General features: G+C 40.8%; 1 protein-coding gene across 1 annotated transcript in view; it reads right to left on the minus strand.

Annotated features, from left to right (window-relative positions):
* The window catches only part of LOC129691535 (ankyrin repeat domain-containing protein 26-like), a 77,239-nt gene extending 52,287 nt beyond the window's left edge, over positions 1–24,952 (minus strand). Inside the window, exons 1-8 of the mRNA XM_055627697.1 lie at positions 24,708–24,952; positions 21,800–21,914; positions 21,462–21,635; positions 14,595–14,701; positions 12,737–12,874; positions 11,856–11,920; positions 5,836–5,869; positions 545–584 (exon numbers count right to left, since the gene is read on the minus strand). Coding sequence (XP_055483672.1) covers positions 545–584; positions 5,836–5,869; positions 11,856–11,920; positions 12,737–12,874; positions 14,595–14,701; positions 21,462–21,635; positions 21,800–21,914; positions 24,708–24,952 — 918 coding nt within the window. The remainder of the gene's footprint in view (positions 1–544; positions 585–5,835; positions 5,870–11,855; positions 11,921–12,736; positions 12,875–14,594; positions 14,702–21,461; positions 21,636–21,799; positions 21,915–24,707) is intronic.
* Between the last annotated feature and the right edge of the window lie 465 nt (positions 24,953–25,417).

Raw genomic sequence — 25,417 nt, forward strand, 5'->3', positions numbered from 1 at the left:
TCCTTCCTTCCTTCCTTCCTTCCTTCCTTCCTTCCTTCCTTCCTTCCCTCCTTCTTTCCTCTCTGTGTCTTTTTGAGGTTGGCCCCTCCAATGGGCTCCAGGTTGTCCTTGAACTCCTGTTCCTTCAACCTCAGCCTTTTAATTCTTGAAGTTACAAGTATAGTTCCACCTTTGACTGTCTTAAAAATTTCACTGTAGCTTAGAAGATTTTCATAGACATTCACCAGCATTATTTTAATTTTATTTTTTTTCAGTTTATTTACCTTAGATCCCAAGGGTGCCTCCTCCATCCTCTCCTTCCTGTTCTCCCTGTCCCTTTCTCCACAGAAAAGGGGACTCCCCTCCCTCCATATCGACTCTCCCCAGCACAACAAGCCCTATCAGGACTAAGCATATCCTCATCCCGAGGCCAGACAAGGTAGCGCTGCCAGGGGAAGTGATCCAAAAGCAGGCAATAGAGTCCACCAACATCAGTTTTAAAGCTTCAGTGCCCTCTTTCAACATAAGGGAGATTGTGATTATTTTTTCACCCCTGAAACATCACCTTTTTCATGTTTTCCAATTCCTGGCTCTGTTGATTCTTCCTATTAAAAAGAAAAAAAAACCCACTCTGTAACACATTAATTCACTTTATTCACCAATATGCAACTACCAAGACCATAATGTTTACTGTGTCATCAAATGATAAACAACAGTACTGCATCAAGCAGGGAATCATCAAATAAGAACAGAAATGAATTATCCACTATTTTTGCGATGGAAATGATTATTGCTAGGAATACATAGAAAAGTCAGTTGTTACTTTGAAACCTAGCTATAAACACAGGGTGCTTTTATCAAGGTCAGAGAAGGTAAAGGCAGGTGTGCAGGCTGTTTTCTGCACCCAGGCCAGGGTAAACACAAGTTAAGGCATGAAAACAACAGAAAAAGAATATGAAAATTGTGTGCTCAAACTGTAATACAGTCACTGGGTATAGCATGGATAGATCAGGCAGAATCCCGGGGAGCCATAGAAGATCTTTTGTGTTTGTGTGTGTGTGCATGCTAGAGTATGAAATTCCCATTTTCTGTAATAGAAGTAGGTAAAAGCCACCCTTCCAGCTGTGAAACAAACCTGAACATTGTGTGGGGTGACATCATGACAGAAATGAATATTTTATATATTTACATATTTATTATTTGAAATTTTTATATGTGAACACAATATTGGATAATATCCACCCCAGATAGTTATCACATCTTCCTCCCAACTTCATGGTCCCATTATTTTTAAGCCACGGATCCACTAGTGCTGCCAATAAGGGCATGAATACAGGGGAATGGGCAACTTAGCAGTGGCCACATTCCTGAAGAAAACCAATCCTTCCTCCCCATAAATCATAGCCTTAAATCACTACTATCTCCTCAGCTAGGGGTGGGGCCTTCGGAGTCCCTCCTCCTTTCTTGCTAGAGTTTTTAATTGGCTCAATCTTGGGCAGGCCTTGTGCAGGTGACCACGGGTGAATGAGTTCATGTGTGCGGCAGCCTCACCCTGTCCTGAGCACAACATTCCACAGTCTCCCTTTCCATCCCTTTCATCTCACATACTTTCTTTTCCCTTCTCCAGGGTATCTACTAAGCCTGGTTGGGGGCGGTGTTTGTTGTATTCATGAACCTACTGAGAAAGGCATGAAAAGATGAGGAGAATATGAAAATACTGGTGAGCGCTGGGCTGGGGGTATTAGGGCTGACGGAGTCAAGGTTTTCTATGCTTCACAGTTTGAATTCTACTTCCCTGTTGTCATGTGCTGGGATGGGGAAAGTGGGTGGCTGAATAGATGAGTAAGGAGATAGGGAAGGGTCAGGAGAGGGTGAATACCAACGCCTTTATTTGGAGCTTACCACACCTATTCACCTAGAAGAGTTAGAAACAGGCCAGAATAATAGGCTAAGTTTTTGATTTGAAGATGTGACTCAGGAAAAGCTTATGTGTTTAGTAAGATGAATTCTTACAGTATGTATCTCAACTGTAAAAATGAACCATGTAAACCATAGCTGATGTTTGCCTTCAAAAGCGGGCCCGGGGAGGGGGAAGATAGCGAGATAGCTTCATCTTTTTAGTTATGTATTTCTACATTTGTTTCAAAGTTAAAAAAAATTTTTTTTGTTAATGTGTCGGGTTATTTCTGTGAGACCATGCTATCCGGCATTTTAAACTTAAAAAATGGGATCTTCTATTTCAACCAACCCTATAGACTACACGAATACTTCTTCCTAAAAGTAATTTTTGAAGACTCAGCTTTTAGGTGAGGCTTGGTGACATACACTCATTATTCGAAGAGTTCAGGAAGCTTCTTAAGCAAGGACCACTCCCTACTGTAACTTGCCTGACATATGCAAAGTGCTGGGTCTCCTGGCATTAACAAATACATTTTTTTTTTTTTTTTTTTTACAATTTGAAAATATTTTGTGCATGTAATTTTGTTCACATTTGGAATCTTGTCTTAAGTGTGTTTTGCATGTGAGAGTGTGTGAATGTGTGTGTGTGTAGAGAGAAACAGAGAGAGAGAGAGGAGGTAATGAATTCACAATTCTTCAACAATATGGCTACTTCAACAAAATGGCTACTCCTGTGGTCAGACCCTTGCCATGTCCATATGGCTAGCACTGGCTGGGCTCAGTAGGATGCACATATTTAAAAAAGGAGAAAAGCACATGAATTGAGAGAGGCATGGGGCTGGAAAGAGTTGAGGGGGAGCGAGGGGATCAAATGCATTTTAATCACTCACAAGGGAAATTCAGAGAACGTTAGAGGAGAGAAAGTCAAGGACACAGCAAACACTAAGTCAGAAGACATGAGAAAGAAGAGTAAAAGGTTAATCATTCATGGGCCACGTGGGTAAAGTGCTCGCTAGGCAACATGAAGACCTGAGTTTGGATCCCCGGAATCCACACAAAACTGGATTCAGCAGTGTCCACCTGTAATCCCAGCACTCCTACAGTGTGAGGAAGGCAGAGGCAGGACAACCTCCAGACGCTTGTGAAACCCTGCTTCAAACAAGGTGGAAAGGTGAAGACTCGCACTTACAGCTGTTCTCCGACCTCCACACGTGTGCTGTGGTGTGCATGCTTTCATGTACATACACGCACAGAGACACACACATCACACATGTGCATGCACTGAAAGACAAAAAGTTAGCCATTCATAATAAAAAGCCAGCTATAGGTCATGTAGAGAAACCCAGTATTTTCATACTTTCTATGCCTTCTTTAAATTCACAGTTTCTATTGTGGTTTCATCTTGATTTTTGTATTCAGTCTAGACATTCATCTCTCTCTACTTAAATGAATTGTTTGTATGTCCAGGATTTTTAAGTGGATTATTTCCTTTATCTTCAGCTCCAAATTGATCAGGGATCAATCAACTCCTAACGCACTAACCCCTAATTAACACACTACGTCCTGTCCTAACTTACTACCTCCTAACTCACTACTTCCTTGATAGTTTATACAAGAATTATTCAGCCAACTCTCATACCTCTCAATCTTGTAGCATATTTATAGTTATTATACTTCTTCTATCATGTTCTTGTGACCTTTTATTATTCATTTCAGGCTCCATGTTGTTATTGTGTACACCAGAGAAAAAGATGTGAAGAAAACATAAAAAAAAAATAATTCTTTCACATTTTGAGAGAGGGTCTTGTTATATAGGTCGATGGCTTACTATCCCTATGTAGCCCAGGCTGGCCTTAAACCCGTGTCGATACTCCTGCCTCAGCCTTCTGAGTGCTGGCATTACAGACACACAATACCACCTCCAGGGAGAATTACTTTTAGGGTACTGTTGGTATAAAGTTCGTTTGGAATGTATACACTTTACCCTTGTTTATTCAAATACTGATTTCTCTCCCCCACTCTCTGGTTTCAATCCAGACATTGCATTGTAATGCTTATTCTAAGCATCACCTGTCTCAACTTTGTGTAAACATGCCAAAATAAAGCAACTAGCCACAATGTTGAGCAAGGGAAAGGAAGCAGGAAGAAAGGGAGGAACCAGAGGACAGGAAGGTGTGGGAGGCAGAGGAGGAGGAAAGGCAGAGGCTGTGAGAGCAGGGGCAGGAGCAGAGGTCTTGGAAGATGTGGAGAATGAACCGGACCTAAGATTTCACAAAAAGCAAGTATAATGGGTGAATCTAAATGTTAGGAAATTATGAGGGCTTAGAGGTTTAGGATGGAGTAACTGTTGCCCAGCATTGTGTTCTAGGTTAAATCCCAGTCTCTGTGTGGTGATTTGGGTATACAGCTGTTTAGGATTAACAAAAGCATTATTAAAAGATAATTAATAGTAAATTTTAACAGCAACTTACAACAGGGTACCTTACTTTTGGGTCAGATGATGAGCTGGGAAGCAGAGAGAGACATTGGATGCTGACTGTTCTTCCTTTTAATTCACCGTGCTCACTCTCCTCCTCCATAATCAAGACACTTATAGAATGATAAATAAGGAAGACAGGCATTAGAATTAAGGTACTCAAGTTCAAATCTCCTTCCTGTCCCTTACCATATGCAAATGAGTCACTTATATTTATGAATTTCAGGTTTTCTATCAAAACTACATTTTTGTTAAGATATTAAAAACAGGCCAAAGGGCTGGCAATGTGTCTGCTGCCAATCTGAGAAAGGAAGAAAGCTGTCTTCTGACCTCCGCTTGGGCACCATGGCATGTGCATGTACAAACAAAAAGACAGATAAATAGATAAATGAATAATTAAATAGAACAGGTTGAAGTACCAGAGCATATTTTGATTATAAGTTTTCTTAAAATCCTTAAATTATATAGATTATTATATATATAATATATAAAATATATAAATTATTATAAATTATAATCCAAAAATTATATTTTTGATTCCATCTACAGACAGGAATATGTAACTGGCATAAGTGGAAAGTAAAAAAAAAATATGAAGTCAAAGAAGAGCTGAAATGAAACAAACATAATAAAGAAAAGATTATAGTCATCAAGGGAAGAAAATGAGTTTTATAAAAGGGAGAACACTTTAGGGGATAAGGCATGAGTAATGGCCTAAGGAAAACAACACTGGGAAATAGTAAGTAGAGAAAAAAAAATTCACTAAACTCATGCTAATTAATTAAACACTGCACTTAAGATTTCTTTGCTTCCATTAAAATAATCTTCTACAAGACTTGCCTTGTGTTCATGGCCACGGCTGAGTGAGATCTGCCCTAAAACTTTTCAAGGTTGAAAACAAGGTATTGGGGCTTTAGCAGGAATGGGAAGGGAATAAGAGAGGGTGATGGGAGGTGAATGTGGTCAAAACATATTGTATATTTATATGGAATTATCTAAGGAAAAAAATAAAGATATTGCAAAAACAAAGCCAATTAAAAAAAAAAGCATGGCGTTAGTGCCATTGCACTTGTCAAAAACCCTTGGACTGGCAATGCCCAGGAAAATTCCAAGCCAGGCACTTTATGACTGGATCTTGTAGTTTGAGCTGAACTGATATGGGCATGTATCTTTGGCCCAACACTACACAGCCCCCATCATTCTATGCATAGAGGCAAGAGAAGCACAGGGGAGCCAGCTGGGTCACCTACATGTCAATTATGAAACCATAAGCCATTTACTCAAGTTGTATGCATGACAGTTACCTATCTGGTAAAAAACAGATTACACCCACACAGACACTTTCTAAAGCTCTTGTAACAATCAAAACAGTTTAACAATCCAACAGTACATCCATGCCAGAGTTAAGCATTAAAAAAATATTTTCTTTTTTTTGTTCTCTAATCAGTTATCAAGTCTTGAAAAAATGCATAAAATTGTACCTTCTGGGAGAATCATCCTCAGAGCCTTCTTCCACTATTAAAAATAAAAGTAGAATGAATTTACAATCTTCAAGAGGACAACGGAAACATTACAAGTGTTAAGACTGATATTTTATTAGAAGTATTGTTGGCTGTTCACGCTGATTTAAGTGGCAGGAAAAGGCTTTCACACCGTAGACTCCCTTGGTAAACTTTTCATACTTGTAAAGTTTGCAAACATTAACGGCAGGGAAAGTGGCCAGGCCCCTGCCTGAGGAGCTCCAGCAGCCACGCTATCACGATATATATATAGTTAGCAGAATCCCTATCATAAACCAACACTGTCCATCAAGTGGCCTTTATGAACTAGGGACACAGGGACAATCCTAAAATACCACAGTCATTTCATTAAGACATGGCACAGATGCTTCAAATTTTCACTTCAAATTGTTCATTTAGAATGAATAACTGTCACAAAGATGCCAGGCCTAAGGGTACTTGCACTTAGCAGCATGCTAAAGCACAAAGTCAGACGGGGCACAAAGACCCAGGCAGAGACTTTCTAGTTGCCACGGTGAAGATCTCAACAGTGCTGATTAAAATTCCAGCACAGGAAGGTGAGGAGCTCCTGAGGCTGAAGTCCTGGCTGAGGAGCTCTTGGCAGCTGATGTTGTCTGGGGAGGAAGAGTTGCTTTTCCTGGGGCATGTGCCCACTGGTAGGTTGCTCATGGCTAGTAGTTAGCCCCACCTCTATGTGCATGTGGGTATTACTAACTGGACAGAGTAGATTAATTTGAAAAAAAAAACAAAAACAAAAACAAAAACAAAACACGACAGAAACAAAAGACAAGACCTGAAGTTGGTAGGGAGATGTGTTTGGGGGTTTAGAGGTGGGGGGCATTAGGTAGGGAAAGCGGTGATAGTGGTGGATGTTGGCCTTCCTGCTCGGATGTGAGGGTATTCTGGGACTTGGAAGCCTAGGACCACACAGCTCTGAGGTGGGGCAATGTCCCAGTGGAAGGGTATGTAAGACGCTGGAACCCAGGAACCTCACACCTCTGAGAGGAGGCCTCCTCAGCAGAGGTGTTGCGGCTCCCAGGGGAGGGTATCCCCAGACGGGCTCAGGAGTTCAGGAGTCTCAGCCCTGCTCCATTTCTTTGCTTCTTTTTCTCTTCTTTTCATGGCTTCCGGGCTTCTTCCAGTGAAAGTCACAGCAGGCAGCAAACCTCTTAAAGATTTATTGGAGGGACGAATCCAGGAGTAGCTGCCTCTGCTCTTGGGAGAAGGTAGCAGGGAACTGAGCGGATACAGCATTTTTATAGGATTTCTTAGGGAGTGGAGCTTTCTTGGGCAGAAAACTATGAGTTTTAGGCCAGACAGGCATACATATTAAGAACAGTTGTTTGTTTGTTTTTATTTTTAGGAGAAGAAAAGAAGAATGAATGCCTTTCAGCATGTGGAGAATATTATTAGGCTCAACTCCTAGTACAAAAGAAAGGAGAGAGAGAGAGAGAGAGAGAAAGAGAGAGAGAATGAAAATGGCCCTCATAGATTCGCAGGGAATGGCTTTATTGGCAGGGTGGCCTTGTTGGCCTAAGTGTGCTCTGGGAGATGGGCTTTGAGGTCTCAGAAGCTCAAGCCAGGCCTGGTGGCTCACTGTCTCTTCCTGCTGCCTGCCAATCTGGATGTAGCACTCTCAGCTCCCTCTCCAGCATCATGTCTGCCCTCGTGCTGCCATGCTTCCTACATGACAATAACAGACCAAATATCTGAAACGTAAGCCAGCCCCAATTAAATGCTTTCCTTTATAAGAGCTGCTGTGATCATGGTGCTTCTTGACAGCAATAGAAACCCTAATTAAGACAGGTACTTAAGGTTATTTATTTATTTATTTTAAGACAGGGTTTCACTTGTAGTCCTGGGTTAGCCCGGAACTTACAGAGATCTTCCTGACTGTACGTTTTGAGTACTGGAATTAAAGATTTGCAACAGTATGTTTAAACATGCAAATGAATATGTGATCTGGTCACTCTGAAAATAAAAAAAAGCACACCTCTGCTTCAGGGCGTATATACAAAGGACGCCACAGAGACAGTCACATATTTATGGATAGTGCAGCCCTAGTCATGATAGGCAAGCTATACATCCAAAATAGAGAGAATGTGGTCTTAACACACAGAGACATTTTATTCAGCTACAAAGAATGGAATTATGTCAGTTGCAGGAAAATGGATGCAGGTGGAGCTCATTATATTAATGGAATTAGACTAAAAAAGACAAATATCGCATTTTCTCTCCTCTATAGGCCCTAGGTTTTATACAGGCACATAGAATCATATATATATATATGACATGAAAGTGGAAGTGAGACTGGGTGGTGAAATGAACAGGTGGAAGACGGAGGATGGAGATATGTACAGTCAAAGCATATGATATGCAAAAATGTCTTTGTAAAATCCATCACTATGTGCAATTAATATATGGCAACAAATTTATAATAAGCATTGAAAATTACTTCCAGAGCTAGTTATAGAGAGATGAAGTGGCACACATGGAACTTTAGGATTAGTGAAACTGCTCTGGGGTAGTTTACTCTGTAGTAAACAAATGTGGTATACATTTGACTAAGTCCATAGGATGAACAAAAGCAAGAGTGAACCTAAACATAGACACAGTGCCATTAGAGGATGATGGTGGGCCGCTGTAGACTAATCAAATGTAATAAGTGTACAATCCAGAGAAGACTAGGAAATGTACTGTGCGTGTGTGGGAGGCACAGGTGATTAGAACTTGAACTTAGCTTTCCTGTGAACCTGAAACTGCTCTAAAAATAAAATAGTAGGAGCTAGGAGAACGGCTCAGTGGCAGAGCACTTGGGTAGCATGGGTGAGACTCTGGGTTCAACCCGTAGCACCCCCAAAAATTATTGTTTTCACTACTATTTTCTGCTTTATCCTCTTCAAATGATAGGAGGTATCAGAAACTCAAGTAAAAATAGACACAAATGTATGTGTCTTTATATATTCTGCATATATCCACACATATACTTTTTAAATATGAATAAAATTGTATATCGTTATAATATACATAATAAACTTATAAATAATAAAATTATATATACATATATAAAACAAGAAGTGGGTAAAAGAAAATGTATCTGTCTCAACAGATGCATAAACTATAGCACAGTAGCAGAAGAAACATGAAAAAAAAAAAACAATACAACATCGCCAAAGGTTCCTCAATAACCCAAATCAAAGACACTACAATGATCAAAATGTCTAAGAATTCAAAGGCATAGAGATTCAACGATTGACAATGTCAAAGAGGATTAAAATAAACAAACAACTAAAGTAAGAAGGTAAATTCAGGTCCCAAATAAGAAACTTCACAACATGGACAAAAACAAACAAACAAACAAACAAACAAACAAAAAACAGCAAGAAAAATGACATTTTAAAAGAAAAAGAACCTAGAACTGTTAGAAATAAAAATATCAGCCAACAAAATAAAAACTATAGAGGAAAACATTACCCAATATCCAGGCCAAGCAGAACAACAACATCAATGATTAAATGCAGCTGAAAAATACTACATTCAGGTAGCAACAAAGACCAGAGAATTGAGCGTGACCACCACATTAAAAAGCTCTGGGATATGATCAACAGACCAAGCGTAAGAATCTGTGGAGTAGAAAGAAGTAAGATGAAAATGAAGATGTAGAAAACTGTTTAATGAAATTTTAGCAGAAAAAAATTTCAAATCTAGGGAAAGCTATGACACAAAACATGCAGCATTTAGGAACTTAAATGGATGTGACCAGAAAAGAAAATCTGTCCTCATCATATTATAATTAAAGCATTAATTATCCAGGATAATGAAATGACATCAAAAGCTACAAGAGAAAAATATTAACTTACTTAGTCAAATTCATTCAGTAACACCAGATCTCTCAGGAGAAATCCTAAAATTCAGAAAAGTAGGGAATGATACAATTTAGTTCTGACAGAAGATATCAGCCAACTAAGTAATTTTATACGGCAAAGTTATTTTTCACATACACTAAATCAGCAGTGCAGAAAATTCTTAAAGGAACCGTGCAAGAGGATAGGGAAGGATAGATACAAGTATGGTCTCATGAGTTTCATGAGTGAAGTGATAACCAAGAAAGACCTAGAAAAGAATCAAACATCTTGAACTAAAAATTTACCAAGCCTCTAGGATGAATAAGAGAAAAAATATATACATATATACAGTACATGAGTCAATCAGATTTTCTCTCCAGGAATCAGCAAACCCTTCTCAGTAATAACCACAAATGTAAAAGTCTAAAGTAGGCCATAAAATGATGGTGGCTAGCAGATTGAGTAAAACACAGGATGTAGCGTTGCCTGCAACAAACACATCTAACTGGGAAGGACACACAGAGAGAGACTAAGATGGAAGAACAGAAAATGATATTCTGTGCAGATGGAACATCATGCCAAGCAGAAGTAGGCACACTTGTGTTTGGCGAAATGTGTTCCACAATGTAACTAATTATGAGAGATAAGTATCACTACATACTAATGAAAGGGCCATTACACCAAGAAGATATGATGATAGTAAATGTGTGTGTACCTAACATTGGCATACCCAGTTTCATAAAGCAAGCACTATTGGACATAAAGAGACAAGTAAGTATGACACGAACATGTGGGCAACTTCAATACCTCGGTATTATCAATAGGTTGTCTAGACAAGAGCCAGAAGAGTAAGATCAATGTTAACTTGTATCACAGATCAAATGGACTTAAAAGACATTCACATATTACACCCAACAGCTATGAAAAACGTCACCTCATGAAACTTGCTTTGAGATACATCTCACTTTAGGCCATAAAGCAAGCTTCACACATAAAAAAATAATTAAAATATTTATCCTGTTCTACATTACTAAAATCCATAGACATACTACAATGTGCAGACCACATGAAGATAAATCACAAGGAGGACCCTAGGGAGAACATGTAAATCTCAATCAGAAGGGGAAATAGAATAGACAGAAGTAATGGTGGAAGAGAAAGAACAAGGACCATCAGAGCCCATCAACCAGGGCCCAGAAAGGCCTATGGAGTCTGAAGCACCAACCACAGACAATGCATGGTCTGGACCTGGGTCCTCTACTTATAAATACCTGATGGGCGTCTGAGGCTTCATGTGGGCCCAGGAGTCAGGGGAGTGGGGGATATCTCTGACATGGACTAGGTTATCTGCTTTTTGATCACTTCCCCCTGGTGGGACTGCCCTACTAGGCCACAGGGAAGAAGATGAATTCAATCCTCATGTGATAGATGAGCTGGGGTGTCTTGGTGGAGGGGCTCCCCTATTCTGAGGAAATAGGGGAGGGAGGATGTGGGACCTATGCCCGGGATGTAAATTGAATTAATTTATAAAAAAGAATGAAATATCTGTATATCTTATCAGATCTTTAGGGAATGAAGCTAGAAGTCAATTGCAATAGAAAACTAAAGGGACCTTGCCAGCTCACAGAGATTAAACAACACACCTGCGAGGGATCTGAGGCCACAGGAGAAATCGGGAAGGGACACCGAAAGGTGAGTAAGTAAGAAAATAGTTGATAATAAAATATTTTGTTTTAATTACACATATCACCTTTCACTGACAATTACTTCATAATATTCATCTAGTAATTGCAGTCTAATTATTTCAAAAGTTAAAAAGAAAATCCATTTTTATAATAAGTCCAGTTGCTGCAATGGATCTGCTGAGGAACTATGCAACACGGTAATTTGTAAATTGTTCTACTACAGAATTTCAGTTTCCAGAATCACTAAATGGACCTTTCTCCAGATAATATGCTTTCAGGATGGGAATATCCTACAAGTTAATTTCCTGAAAATATGTGAATTCCGGACTACTGATAATGAAATAAAGACCAACATAAAACGTTTTATGCATTGATGTTTCTAAACCTGCTGTTATTGAAATAGCCTCTTAGTTTTAAAACCTAGGGTAGCCACAGCTGCAGTAACTCTTACCTGAGTTGACTCTTTTGGACTCCTCACATCTCTTTTCTTTATATTCAAGAAGGATTTCCATATTGCTTTGTAAAAATGATGAGTAAAGTTACTATCTTAATACTGACGTGAAAACCAGTTGCTAAGTGTGTTAAATTCTTCACAGCATTGCAGGTAACATCAGAACTTTATCCCACAAAGCATCAGTGGTGTAAGCACAACAAGCCTTTACAGCTAAGTGTGTGCTGTCAGGAGGCCCCAGGAACAAGCTGGCAGCTGGTTGTCTCCAGGACTTTAGCTCCAGTTTTCATGGCGGCCCTGAAGCAAGAGAAGGAACAGAAAACAAAGCCTCCCTTTCTGCCAACTCCATCAAATTTGAGCAAATCACTGGCTTCCGGGGACATTTGAGCAGGTGTGTGTGGAAGATGGATTCTGGTAGCAAAAGCATTTTATGTTAAACTAGACATTTTTAGACTCAACTAGATCATTAGGAGAATCACAGATGTGGCACTATTTCTAGCCTGTGCTCGAGGGGGGAGTCTTGGGATAAACAGTTCTGGGATTCTCAAAAATAAAGATCTTAAAAGTCCCAAGATAGAAGCTGGGGGCGGGGTAAAGCTCAGGGGTAGAGGTTGGCAAGCATGCATGGGGCTCTGGGTTCAGTCCCCAGAACCACCAAACAACAACAAAAACAACCACAAAAGTCCAAGGTGATGAATCTGTCACCCACTGCTACCTCCAGGGCGGCCTTTGCTTGATAACTGCTGAATGTACAGTAACTCCCCGCCATTCTAAAAGTATCTGAGCTGAAGTAAAAATCTCCCCCTGAGGTATAAGGTGCACTATTATAATGATTTTGAACCTCAGTGTAACAGTAACTAGCATTTAATGTGAACACTTACGTGTTATATTTAAAGTCAGCAGCGTAATCGATTGCAGTCAGTCCAAAGGCATCTTTCAGAAAGAGGTCTACACCTTCCTGAAGAACAAATCTGACGAGGTTTGTGGAGTCGTGACTTACAGCATGCATGAGGGCTGTTCTGAAAAAGCCGGCAGAAAACACCTCCCTTAGCACAGTGAGGAAATTAAGGACCAGTTTGTATTTGGCTGTATCTTGAGTGGAATTGGCTGTTGGAATGCAGCAGACAAGCGTCTCAAGGTCTAGCGAGCTTAGGAAGAAAGCAAGCACGAAGCCTCCTACCCCAATGAGACAGACAACTCATCGTAGATGTTACTAACTTAAAGCCTGCGCTACACGGCAGAGCTCTTGTCTTAGTCACAAACGCACAAAAGCGAGGCACCGAGCAAGATCTTTCTCCATTTCCCGTGCAGGCAGCTGAAGGGCGGATAAGAAAAAACTATCTGTGTGCCTCAGAGCATATTATTCACGAATGGTGGCACCAACACACTTGCCATCCCAGGACTAAAGGAGGCTGAGGGGGGAGGATCGCTGCGGGATAATCGTGGTCCGCAAGATCTGTCCAAGCTAGACTGTGTCGTGAGGCCCTGTTTCCGGCGACAGTGGCCGGAGTGACAGTCACAGTCATTTCGGAAGCCGACGTTCACCGGCGCTCAACTCAGCGTTTAGGCACGGAACTAAACGCTACAACATAGAGAAACTTCTACCCACAATTTTAGGATCAATGACGCCGCTTTTCGCTGAGGGCAACATGTTAGTGGCAAATAATGTTCCTAAAGTCACACACGTGGCAAGGGGGAGGCCAGGAACATAAAGCCTGCTTTCTGCGACCCTAAATCCAATGTCCTTTATCTTTACACCACCAACACAGCTTATTTTCTTCCCTGTACCGACACCAACCCCAAGTGAAGACACCCGAGTATGTTAAAATGAAAATACAATAATAGGAAATAAAGAAATATGAGCGGCATCTAGAACTAACAATTAAGAGTCGTTTAGGGATGATATGATCGGATATTCTTTAAAGAGCATTTCATAGTTCCTTGAAGGAGTCATTCCAAAGACAACACAATCTATATCCCATTTCTACTTACTGTAGCTTTTTAAAGCAAAGTGTATAAAAATCAGAGGTTAAAATTCTACAAATGTTTAAGACATTTAATATTGAGGCAAATTAAAAAAAAAAAAGAACTAAGTCTGTGTAGTATCAAGCTAGAATAAAACTTATGGAAGCCCATCAGTTGCTACAAGACTACATGGCTGGCAAAACCAGTTATCAGTAAAAATGTAAGGGGATAACCACATGCTATAATATATATATATACAGTTCTTCGTGTTGTCTGTTCTGAATAATTTCTTTTTTGCATAGTACTGATGACTGGTGTTGAGGTTTTTTTTTTAATATCTCAATGATTGTAAGTTGTTCTAGTTCCTATTAATTCAATCTTCCTTCCTTCCTTCCTTCTTTCCTTCCTCTTTCTTTCTTTCTGTGTAGTATCAAGCTAGAATAAAACTTATGGATGCCTTTCTGTTTTCCTATCTCTCTCTCTCTCTTGCCCTCCCTCCCTTCCTTTCTTTTTCTTCCTTTTCTCTCTCTCTCTCTCTCTCTCTCTCTCTTTCTTTCTTTCTGTTCCTTTTTCTCAAGACATGGTTTCTGTGTGTAGCCCCGGCTGTCCTGGAACTCACTCTGTAGACCATAGCCTCTAACTCAAAGATCCACCTGTCTCCGCCTCTTGAGCACTGGGATTAAAGGCATGGACTATCACTGCCCAGCTAATCCAATATTTCTGAGTGCTTGTCACCACTATACACCACTACTAAGGGTTAAAGGATTATAGTACCTTCTCTGGTTATCAACTGCATGCCTATTGGCATTCTTCATTAATAAAAACTTTGCCATCTTCAGTTTGTTTTCACTGACAGCCAGTAAAAATGGTGTGAAGCCACTCTGTAAAAATGACAAACACACTTAAAACTCATGAAACCCACATATTTGTCAGTTGAATCGAAAAGTTGTAGAAAAGCTCTCTGAATACAAGGAGGAAGACACAGAAAACATAATCCGTGTGCCCCCTCCCCCATGTGCCGTGGGAGCTCTGGTCCTCTCTAAATGTCCATGCTCTCTGTGTCCCAGAGAATTTGTCTCCGTTATGGTGTTTATCACAGCAGTTTGGAATTACATGACTGCTCCCATGTAAACCAACGTCTTGTTTTATGTCCGTGGTCTCGGATGCTAATCCACGGTGGTAATACTGTACATGCCTTATTAAGTTAGTGAATTACGCCATCATCTCCAGAAGAGGGCTTGTAAATCCAACCTCCAAAGAACATCTACTCCTGTGTCACACAGAAAAGGCTTATGATTCCTTTGAGAATTATTATAAAATTGTATATTATACATCTAGTATCAAAAACTCTTTTAAACGTGATTTTTCTAAGTAACTTTTTATTTTTTAATTAGTTAATTTTATTATTTGTGCATTGGTGCTTGGCCTGTATTCATGAGGGTGTCAGATCCCCTGGAACTGGAGTTACAGACAGTTGTGAGCTGTCATGTAGGTGCTGAGAACTGAACCCATGTCCTTTGGAAGAGCAGCTAGTGCTCTCAATTGCTTAGCTATCTCTCCAACCCCTAATTTTTTTTTTTTTAATCTTTGCTCAATTCCTACTTGGCAATACTGCTGCAAACTGAAATTGGCATTAGAGAAACTATAGCTGCAGGACACATTGTGAAGATTTTTCTCTTGAGGTAATTTACTCCAGGTTGCTGAGGAGTCTTTCTTGTTTCTCTTCTTTTATGGTGTCAGGATCCCAGATGCAAACATGTCAGGCACTCCCGAAAGGAGCTAATAAGGAAATGCTTCTGAACTAGAAGACACTGCCTTCAAGTGACTAGATGCTTTGTGAGTTTTCTTTGATTGTGTGATAAATGGTTTTTTTTTTTTTTTTTTTTTTTTTTTTTTTTTTTATCTTAGATATCTGAAAGCTCAGCACAAGGGGAGATGGTTCAGCGGATAAAAAGTTTGCTCTCCAAGCATGAGGACCTGAGTCCAGACCGTCCCACAGTGCCCATATAAAAGCCAGATGTGGCGGTACTGGGAGGTAGAGACAGGAAGATTCCAGGGGCTTACTGGTCAGTCAGATAAAAAAAAAAAAAAGAAAAAGGAAGCAATAAAAGAAGACACATGATGACCAACTGTATCCTTTACATCTGCATGTACACTCAAAACTCAAATACAAATTTTATTCTTATTATGAGAATTTTTTTAAAAAATATTTATTTATTTTTATGTGTGAGTGATTTGTTTTCACACACCTAGAAGAAGGAATCAGATTCCATTACGGATCGTTGTGAGTTACCATGTGGTTGCTGGAAATATGAACTCACGACCTCTGGAAGAATAGCCAGTGGTCCTAGCCACTGAGCCATCTCTCCAGCCCCACCTATAATGACAATTCTAAGACCATATTTAGCAAATATTTTTCATATATCCTTATTCAATGTCTAAATTCTAAACTCAATCTCACTTCTAAAAGACCAATATAAAATATTGATGATGTTCTTATTGCTTAATCATTTAGAAAACCCTGGAATATTTATCAAAACATTGTGAAAGACAGGTAAAAGTGAAATGCTTGGGGAGGTAGAGCAAATGATATAGATGAATACTGAACTGGGTAATTTGCAACCTGTGTGTCTCTCATACAGGAAGCCATGTCCTCTGTGTAGGTAAAAAAAAAAAAAAGCCACACAGGCTCAGAGCTGGTCCTCCACAAAGGTATATTCACACAGGCTGAGAGCTGTGTCTTCTACATAGGTATAAAACAGTCAAGCGTGGATTTTTCCTTACTGGTTTGGGGTTTTGTCTCAAAGGAGGCGAAAAAAAGAAAAACAAAAATCACTAATTGGAAATTGCATTCAGTTTGCCTGGGTACTGGCCAAACAGAGACAGGTCAATTCAAAGTGCAACTTGACTTCATTATATAAACTTTGGCAAGATATTATAGATTTGAGAATTTACAGTCTTATCCCAAGTCAGGGAAATACTCGTTCTTCCCTCTGGTTTCCCACTTAATCATCAGTAAGTCGTCAACCTGGCTTCCTCAGCATCGTCCTGAAATTGATTTCCACACCTAGTTAGGACTCCATGAATGTCTTTCCCACACTGAGGTGTTCAGACTGAACAATTACCTTAACATAGTTGAGGAAAATTCAAACAAAAAAGATGGAAGAAAGATATCAAAACCATGTTGGTCACTTGCTTAGTTGCTTCATTTCTAAACTGGATTGCGAAGCCCATTGCTGACCCCTTCCCAGTCTGCTATGTCCTTTCCAGCCTTAGCAGTGAGAGAGAAATCTCTTTGCCATAACTGGTCACTAACTTTGACAAGATTTCTTCTTGTTAAATGCTTTCGCTTTGAGTTTTAAGATAAACCCTATTTGCAAGGCAAATGATGCTTTCTTATGCTAGTTTTCAACGTAAGTCAGATTTACCTTTAACACATTCAGTGTTTTCACAGGTATTTACCATGCATGAATTTGTAAAAGAAGACTGTGCCTGCAGTGAGAATTCTGGATTTTTTTTTTAACACAGAAATAATATAAGAATGTGCTTACATTTTAATCCCAGCTGTAGGATGTGGGGCTGCTTTGGACTGTCCACAGCAGCTGACTATGATTCGCCTCGTGCTCTAGCAGAAGTGTGGTTTTGCCAGCTGCAGATAATTTCTGCAACTGTGTGACATTTGGAATTCTGAGACCCCTTTAGAGCGCACATAAACTCGAAGGCCCTGAGACGTAGGGTGGGTGGGTGGTTGTTGCTTAGGGAGGTTGGTTGAAGTTTGTTAGTAGCTGTGGTCCAAGAAGAAACGAAAGGAAAAAAAATTAGATTCAGGGATTTTTCCTAATTCCTCTCTCCCCTTTATCCTTGTTTTTCTCCTATCTAGTGTTAAGAGGTGAAACAGGGAGGCATAAAGTGTGGGAAATAAAAAAATTCCCAAAACAGCTACAAGTGACGCTCAAACATGTGGCTCAATAAAGAAAAAAATGAAAATTTTGATTTCAAATGCCATAAAGGAAATGGTAGGGGATGAAGGGATGGATATTCATTTTTCAAGAGGCCATCAAAAAATGTATTGTGGCTGCTATTGCTGGGATATCTCCTTCTTTGCTCCTACAGGAGATTTTCTGTTTTGGTTTTGTTTTTTTTTTTTATTCTTTGTATATTTTGTTTCAAAAAAGGTTGAAACATTAGCTGAGTAGTTGGAAAAATTGCAGGTGGAAATGGAGGGGCCTGAGAAACAAAATATGGTTGAAATGGGAAAACCAAAGGAGTCCCTCTGCTCTCTCTTTTCTGAAAGGGTTGCAGATTTGGCTGTGTAACTGGTGAGTTTGCAAGTGGAGATGGAAGCACTTGGCAAGTGAGGAGCGAAGAGAACAAAGAGGCTCAGTCCTGGTGACTGAGCAAGAGTGGGAGTTTCCCACAGGAGAAAAGAGGAAAAGAAACTGCCAGAGAGAGAAGCTGAAAAAGCAGGAGAACAATTTGATGAAACAACCTGTTTGGAAAGAAAGGGTTAATCTCAAACCAGCCATGCTGCCAGACTTGGGAGAGGGGTGGCCTTGGGTTATGAGATCGCCATCACCTTTCCCAGTAGTTGCATAGCTTGTTAATGTTGTGGGCAGGGTTGTGAAGAGATACGATGGCATCTTACAGAAATGATAGATCTAAGGCATTTTAAAGAGGTCTTGATTTCATATGGGATGCACTCGCCTTAAATGAAACAAATTCTAAATAACTGGGCTACTCAAAATGGAACTTTTTTACAGGACTTGAAAGAGATTGGTAACAGCTGTACTAGAGGTCTGAAGTTGCAGTGGTTAACACGGTGAAGGGAAGAAGCCACAGATACTGACCAGTGAAACAGAGCAAGGAGAATGAATACAGTAAAAGACCCGTTGCTGGGTGGAGGGCCGTACTCTGACATACAAGAACAGACTCAATTTGGTAATGTTACTATAGAACAATGTCACTTAGTGGCCTTAAGAGCTTGGGACAAAGTTGAAGAGCCTGGGAAAATGTTCACCTCATTTACCTTTGTAAATTATACAAGGCTCTGGAGAGGCCTTCCCTGATTTTTTTTTTTTTTTTTTTACAAAGATTAGCTGCAGCTGTGAACAAAGCCGTATCGGACCCTGGTGCAAGGCAGGTGCTGATAGAGACCTTGGTGTTTGAAAATTCGAATACTGAATGTAAAAATGTTATCAGACCATGGATGAATGGATAAGGACACGACTGATACTGGTTCTAACATATACCATGCTAATATAACAGATCAAGCTAGAGGTCTCTCATATCAAAGCACCCAGAGTGTCAACTGGGGAAATATGGTCACTGGCAAAGACACTGTGACCAAACCAAAAGCCTCAGATTTCAAAATTCCCATGCAATACAGTAATTTTCACTGGAAAAGTAAACAAGCTGTTTCTAAGAGCAGTGATTTTCCTAATTATCAGGCAGAAAGAATGCCTGTGCTTCCTGCAGTATGTGACTCAGCAAAGGCCACCATTAGGTTCAGAAATGCAGATTCAAAGAGGTATTCAAGATGATTTATTACCCCCAGAAAATGGCCTTGGGGTTCTGGATCAGGGCCCTGCTGCAAAAATTATGAACAGTTTGCCTCTTGTCAGCCAGGAAATAACATGCAGATTGAAAAAAAAAAAGTTACTAAGCATTGCAGATTTAATGCATACTACTGCAGCTGCTCTAGACTTGGTCAGAGATAATCATCTTATTCTACCCACTCAAACTCAATGTTATAAACTAACTACTGGAGTTTATGGTCCTTTGCCCTCAGGAACAGTAGAGATGATTTTGGGAAAGGGTGGATTCACTTCCCAAGGATTCGTTGTGCTTCTAGGAATTATGAATGAGGATTTCAAAGGAGAAATTTAAATGATGGCCCGTGTAAAAAGAGAGACGCAATTTAACACAGACGATAGGGTTGCTCAGCTGCTACCGTTTCCCTACATATCAATGGCAAACTATGGAAAACGTGTTCTGGCAAACAGTCATTAAGATTAGAGACTGAAACTAAAATTGCAGGTAAATGGCATTGAAAGAGAAGGTTTGTTGGATACAGGAGCTGATGGAACTATCATTTTACAAAAAATATTGGAATTCAGAATGGCCATTTCAAAAGATTTATACCCCGTTTCTAGGAACTGGAAAGTTACATCAGATAAAACAAAGTGTGCGATGGGTTAAATGCATGGGACAAGAAGGCCAAATAGGAAAGCTAAGGCCTTACATCACTGACATAGCCATAAATTTATGGGATTTTTATGACAGCAGGGTACTCAGATTAATATTCCTGCAAACGCAAAGACAGCCCATAATGAAATAAGGGGTGAAATGGTAGATGCTCCTGGGGAAGGTGTCAATATAAGTCATCAAAAACATCCCCAGGCTGTGCCAATTGTCCAAACCCAGGACGTAACAGGGATTGGGTTTCCATATTCATGAGGGGAGCCATCGCAGAAGTACCAACTGCTGCAAAATGGCTGACTAGGAAGTCTGTGTGGGTCAGTTGCTCTTAACTAAGGAAAACTTACAGGCACCTGAGCATCTAGTACAAGAGAAGCCTAGAGACACTGGGTTACAGAAGAACAAAACAAAACAAAACAAAACAAAAACCAAACAACTGTGGAATAAAACCAACCCATGTATTATAAGGATGTGTTAACATCAGAATGGAAACGAGAAAGTTTCGCGTTGGAGATGCAGATTTGCTTGTATTTCCACAGAAAATGAAAAGCTGTGGATACCATCAAAGCTGATGGTTAGAACTGAGCAGGAGACATTTCCTGAAAACCTTGGCCACTGACCTGAAAACATCTCTGTTTATAATTTCTCGCTACACACAGCACAATTAATGCCTTAAAAATGTAGTGACAATTCTGGAATTTTTGGTTTCTTTAAAAATCACAGAGATAATATAGGAACATGCTTTCATTTCAATCCCAGGTGTAGGATGTGGGGCTGCTTCAGACTGTCTGCAGCAGCTATGATTTACCTAGTGCTTTAGCAGCAGTGTGGTTTTGCCAGATGCAGACAATTTCTGCGACTGTGTGGAATTCAGAGGGCCCCGAGAGGTGGTGTGTGTGGTTGTTGGTCATTTAGGAAGGTTGGTTGTGGTTTGTTAGTAGCCGTGGTCAATGAAGAGACAAAAGGAAAGAAATTAGATTCAGGGATTTTCCTAATTCCTCTTTCCCCTTTATCCTTGTCACCCTCCTGTCTAGTGTTAGGGGTGAAACCAGGGGGATAGAGGGCGAGAAAAAGAAGAACCACAACGTAACAAAGACCAGCTTCCTATGGCCTCTGACACTTCTTTCAAATTATCAACCCTTAAAGATAAATGTTGGAGGCTGGGTGTGGTGGCACATATCTTTTGTCACAGCATACAGAGACAGGTGGACCTCTCCCGCCACTCCCTCTGCCCCTGAGTTCAAGGCCAGCCTGTTCTATACATTAAGTTCCAGGTTAGTAAAGTTTATATAGTGAAACCCTGTGTGTGTGTGATCCCAAGTATACACGAGCTTCTGAAGGTGGAAGATGGTGCTTGTATGTATCACTCCATGGACAAGAGTTCTGCACACACTTTGCAAATATGGATGGCTGATTAACACTCTCCTTATGTGTGGTCTCTACCTTATTTGTTGCTTCAATATTCACTTCATGGTCAAGCAGTTTTTCAGCTAGTGATGTATTCTTGTAATAGACAGCGTAGTGGAGAGCACTGTTACCCCGGACATCTACAATGTCTGGGTCAGCACCGTTCTCCAGCAGAAGGGTGGCGCATTCCTCTTCCTGACATTGCACAGCCTGTTGGAATTGCACCAAGAAACAGATCATAAATCCAAAGAATTCAGGCTAAACATCCCACAGGTTTCACCATCTATGTATTTTAATGACCTTCTCATTCCAAGTATTTTGCACGTATCAAGTACCAAGCCCATCTCATGCTGAAATCCTTAGCTGTTGCATACCTTCATCAGACCTGTGCACCTGTCACTGTCAATGGCGTTGACATCACACTTTCCCTCTATCAGGGTCATCACCACTTTCGGGTGGCCGTAAGCACAAGCGATGTGCAGTGCGGTCCTGTGAAAATGGAAGGGATGGCTTTTTTAGGATACAGCGTGACCTGCAAAATATAATCACTCAGTTCCTCTGTCTTCAAAATAAATATTTGCGGAGTGTTTTTCTAGCACCCTAACCTACAGTACCACATAGTCTGGGCATGGTGGTGAATGAAGTGAAAGCAGAAGGATCAGAAGTTGAGGCATCCTTGGCTGTCTAGCAAGTTTGAGCATAGACTGGGCTACAGGAGACATCACCTTAAAGAAAAAAGCTTAACTATTTCAGCTTCTGCAGAAGTTATAGTCTTGATTGTTATTGATCATCGTATCAATGAAAGGACAGTGTATTTGGTTAAAAGGTGTGTGTGTGTTTGTGTACGTGTGTGTATGTGTGGTGTGTGTGCCCATGTGTGTCTCCATGAGTGTGTGTGTATGGTGGTGGTGGGGTACTTAAAGTATTGTGCAGAGCAGTTTTTGTTAATTTGACAAGAGCTAGAATTATCTGGAACCAGAATCTCAATGCAGAAAAAGTCCCCATAAGATCTGGCCTGTAGGCAACTTTGTGAGCTGGGAGATATATGAGTTAATAAATCCTTTCTCCCCTAGTTGTTTTTGGTCATGGTGTTTATCTCAGCAAGAGGAAGCCAATGACAGGCATTTGAGGCAGGCGCTCTCTGACTGAGCTCTGCCCCGGATCAGGGCGGATAATCTGGATGGAAGAAGGTGTTCTTTGTAATTTGCTCCAGTTGGGTTTGTACCCTGCCTTAGGCTCTGTTACTTACTATCTATGTCTTTCCTTCCTGGGCCTCAATTTTTCTATCAGTAAAATGGGCATTGAAAATTGTAGCTGGGTAACAGTCCTCTGAGCAGCTTCACCCAGCAGCTGGTGGAAACAGACCCACAGCCAAATAGTAGCTGGAGCTCAGGAAGTCTTGTGGAAGAGTAAGGGAAGGATTGAGAGAGCCAGAGGGGTCAAGGACACCACAGGAGACCTACAGAGTAAACTAACCTGGGCCCATGGAGGCTCACAGAGATTGAACTACCAACCAAAGCACACACATGGGATTGACCTAGGTCCCATACATGTGTAGCAGATGTGGACCTTGGTTTTCATTTGGGTTTCCTAACAACTAGAGTGGGGGCTGTCTCTGACTCTGTTGTCTGCCTTTGGATCCCTTTCCCCAAGCTGGGCTGCCTTGTCTGGCCTCCGTGGGAGAGGATGAGTCAAATCTTATTGTGACTTGATGTTCCAGGGAAGGTTGGTACCCATGAAATGTGTGTGTGTGGTCCCTTCTCTGAGGAGAGGGAAAGGGGAGAATGGGAGTGTAAGGGGGATGGGAGGAGAGGAGGGGGCTGCAATTGGGATGTAAATAAATAAATAAATAAATAAATAAAGAAAGAAAGAAAGAAAGAAAAACTAAAAAGAAAATAGTAGCTGTATCCTAAGACCCCAGGATGATGAGAATTCCTATGAAATAGTTTTAAGTTTCTAGTACAAATAACAGTTGAGATGTTGACAGATATTGTAATTATCACTGCTGTGACCACTGAGAATGACAATGTTTCCAATAATTAGCAGAATCACCCCCATTCTGCAGGTTTTAAGGATTGTCTCACTCTGTCTAAAACACTCTCAATAAAGCCCACAATATATTCCCCTTGCTTTGAAAGACATTAAGTGTTAGCAGAAATATCAATTCAAGCACACAACACAAAAGCTCTCATAGAAGTGAGAAATCTTGCCTGAGCAGGGTTCGTAGTCTTATTCCTCCCAAGGATTGTTGTAATGGTAAGTGTTTGCTATAACTTTAATTCATGTTCATTGTCAAAGTCAAGGTACGTAACTTCTTTCAGAACAAACTGTACACTACTTTCAAGAACAGGACTCTGTAAAGGCTAAAATACAGACTTAATATAGGTTTATCTTCTAGTTTATGAAACTAAGTTATGAGCAAGCAGAGAGAACTGTTTGCTCTGAGAACTGGAGCTGTAACTACATAAGGAAAACAAAAGATGCAGTATGTTTTAACTGCGTGAAAATAATAACTTGTCATTGCTTTGGCTGGTAAAAGAGCAGATATTTTTGCATATATAATGTGTGTGTGCGAGTGTTTGACCTTCCAAACTGACATTCTTCTTACTTTATGCCGTCTCGACCCATTTCTATGCTATTGCCCAAGCTCCCATCTTTCTCTAGCTTATGCATGCACTGAGGTTTAAAATGTGTTCTGTGGCTTATTTTTAAACACATGCCATTTTAAATGATGATGAGAAAACAAATTGTATGTAAGCTCCATTATTTCCTAAAGATATTTCATATATGGTGGGGTACATAAAAATCCCTTGTCTTACCAGGGCCACTAAATATTTTTCCTATGTCCATATAAATATTTTTCATATGTCCAAGTTGTAGACTTCCAAATCTGTACTTTACTCATAAAGCAAGGGCTTGGAGTAGAGTGCTTTTACTAGCTCAGCAAGGCCCTGAGGGCTATTCACGGCAAAAGTAAGTATGAATAGTTAAGAGTTCAGTGCTTTCCTTGACTTGAAAAAAATTCTCTATAAAATGAAACTACATTTTCCATGTGCGACATAAGTAGCTTTTGTTTTGTTAAGATTTATTTAACCAGATCTCATTATAGATGGTTAGGGGCCACCATGTTGGGAATTGAAGTCGGGACCTCTGCCAGGGCAGCCAGTGCTCTTAACCCCTGAGCCATCTCTCCAGCTCCAGACAGAAGCAGTTTTTGTGACTGGAGGCTTTCTTTCATAAACCCCACCTCCTCCACACCCTCCCTTCCCTGGGCCCTGCCACCTCTTCTTCTTGTCTCTGTCGTTCACACCATGTTTCCCAAGCAGGAGTTTCCGCACTCTGATTGCATCCCCGACACGCGCAGCCTTGTGGATCTTTCTCAGATCCTTGTCTCTAAGGTGGTACTTGGGCGAGAGGAGGATATTGGCACTCTCAAACCCTGTACCCAAGAAGTGCCGCTGCTGATTGCGCAAGGATTCCAAGAGCCGCCGGCTCTTCTTGCAAGATAAGCCAGCCACTTTGGACATGGCCGAGGCTGCTGGACACAGAGGCCCCTTCACTCTGTCTTCAGTGTCCCACCCATGACCCGACGCTTCTGGAGAAGCCAACAGCCAGAGGGCGTGCCCGGATGCCAGGGAATCCCAACTGAGAAGCTCTCTGGCTTGGGATTGGTTAAAGGCTAGCGGTTGCCTAGCAACGGCGTAAACGCATCTGCTCTAGTGCTCCGCCAAGCAGCAAATGGTGCTCGGTGAGCCTGGGTGCCAGTCAATGAGAGATGTTCAGATATCTCGACTATGAGACACAGGCTTTCGGAAACACTGAACCTGACGACGCCCTCTGCAGGAAACTAGAATAGGAAGAAGAGAATCCACCTGTGCTGTCATCCAGGCCCTGGTTGTCGGTGGCCACCCCACGTGTGGGACAGCGTGCTGGTGGCCACAGGAGCACACGGCCAGGAGCACTGGTCAGATTCTGCACAGACAAGGGCGACA

Source organism: Psammomys obesus, unplaced genomic scaffold (assembly GCF_907164565.1).
Source record: "Psammomys obesus unplaced genomic scaffold, mPsaObe1.curated_primary_1811, whole genome shotgun sequence".
NCBI classification, from domain to species: domain Eukaryota; kingdom Metazoa; phylum Chordata; class Mammalia; order Rodentia; family Muridae; genus Psammomys; species Psammomys obesus.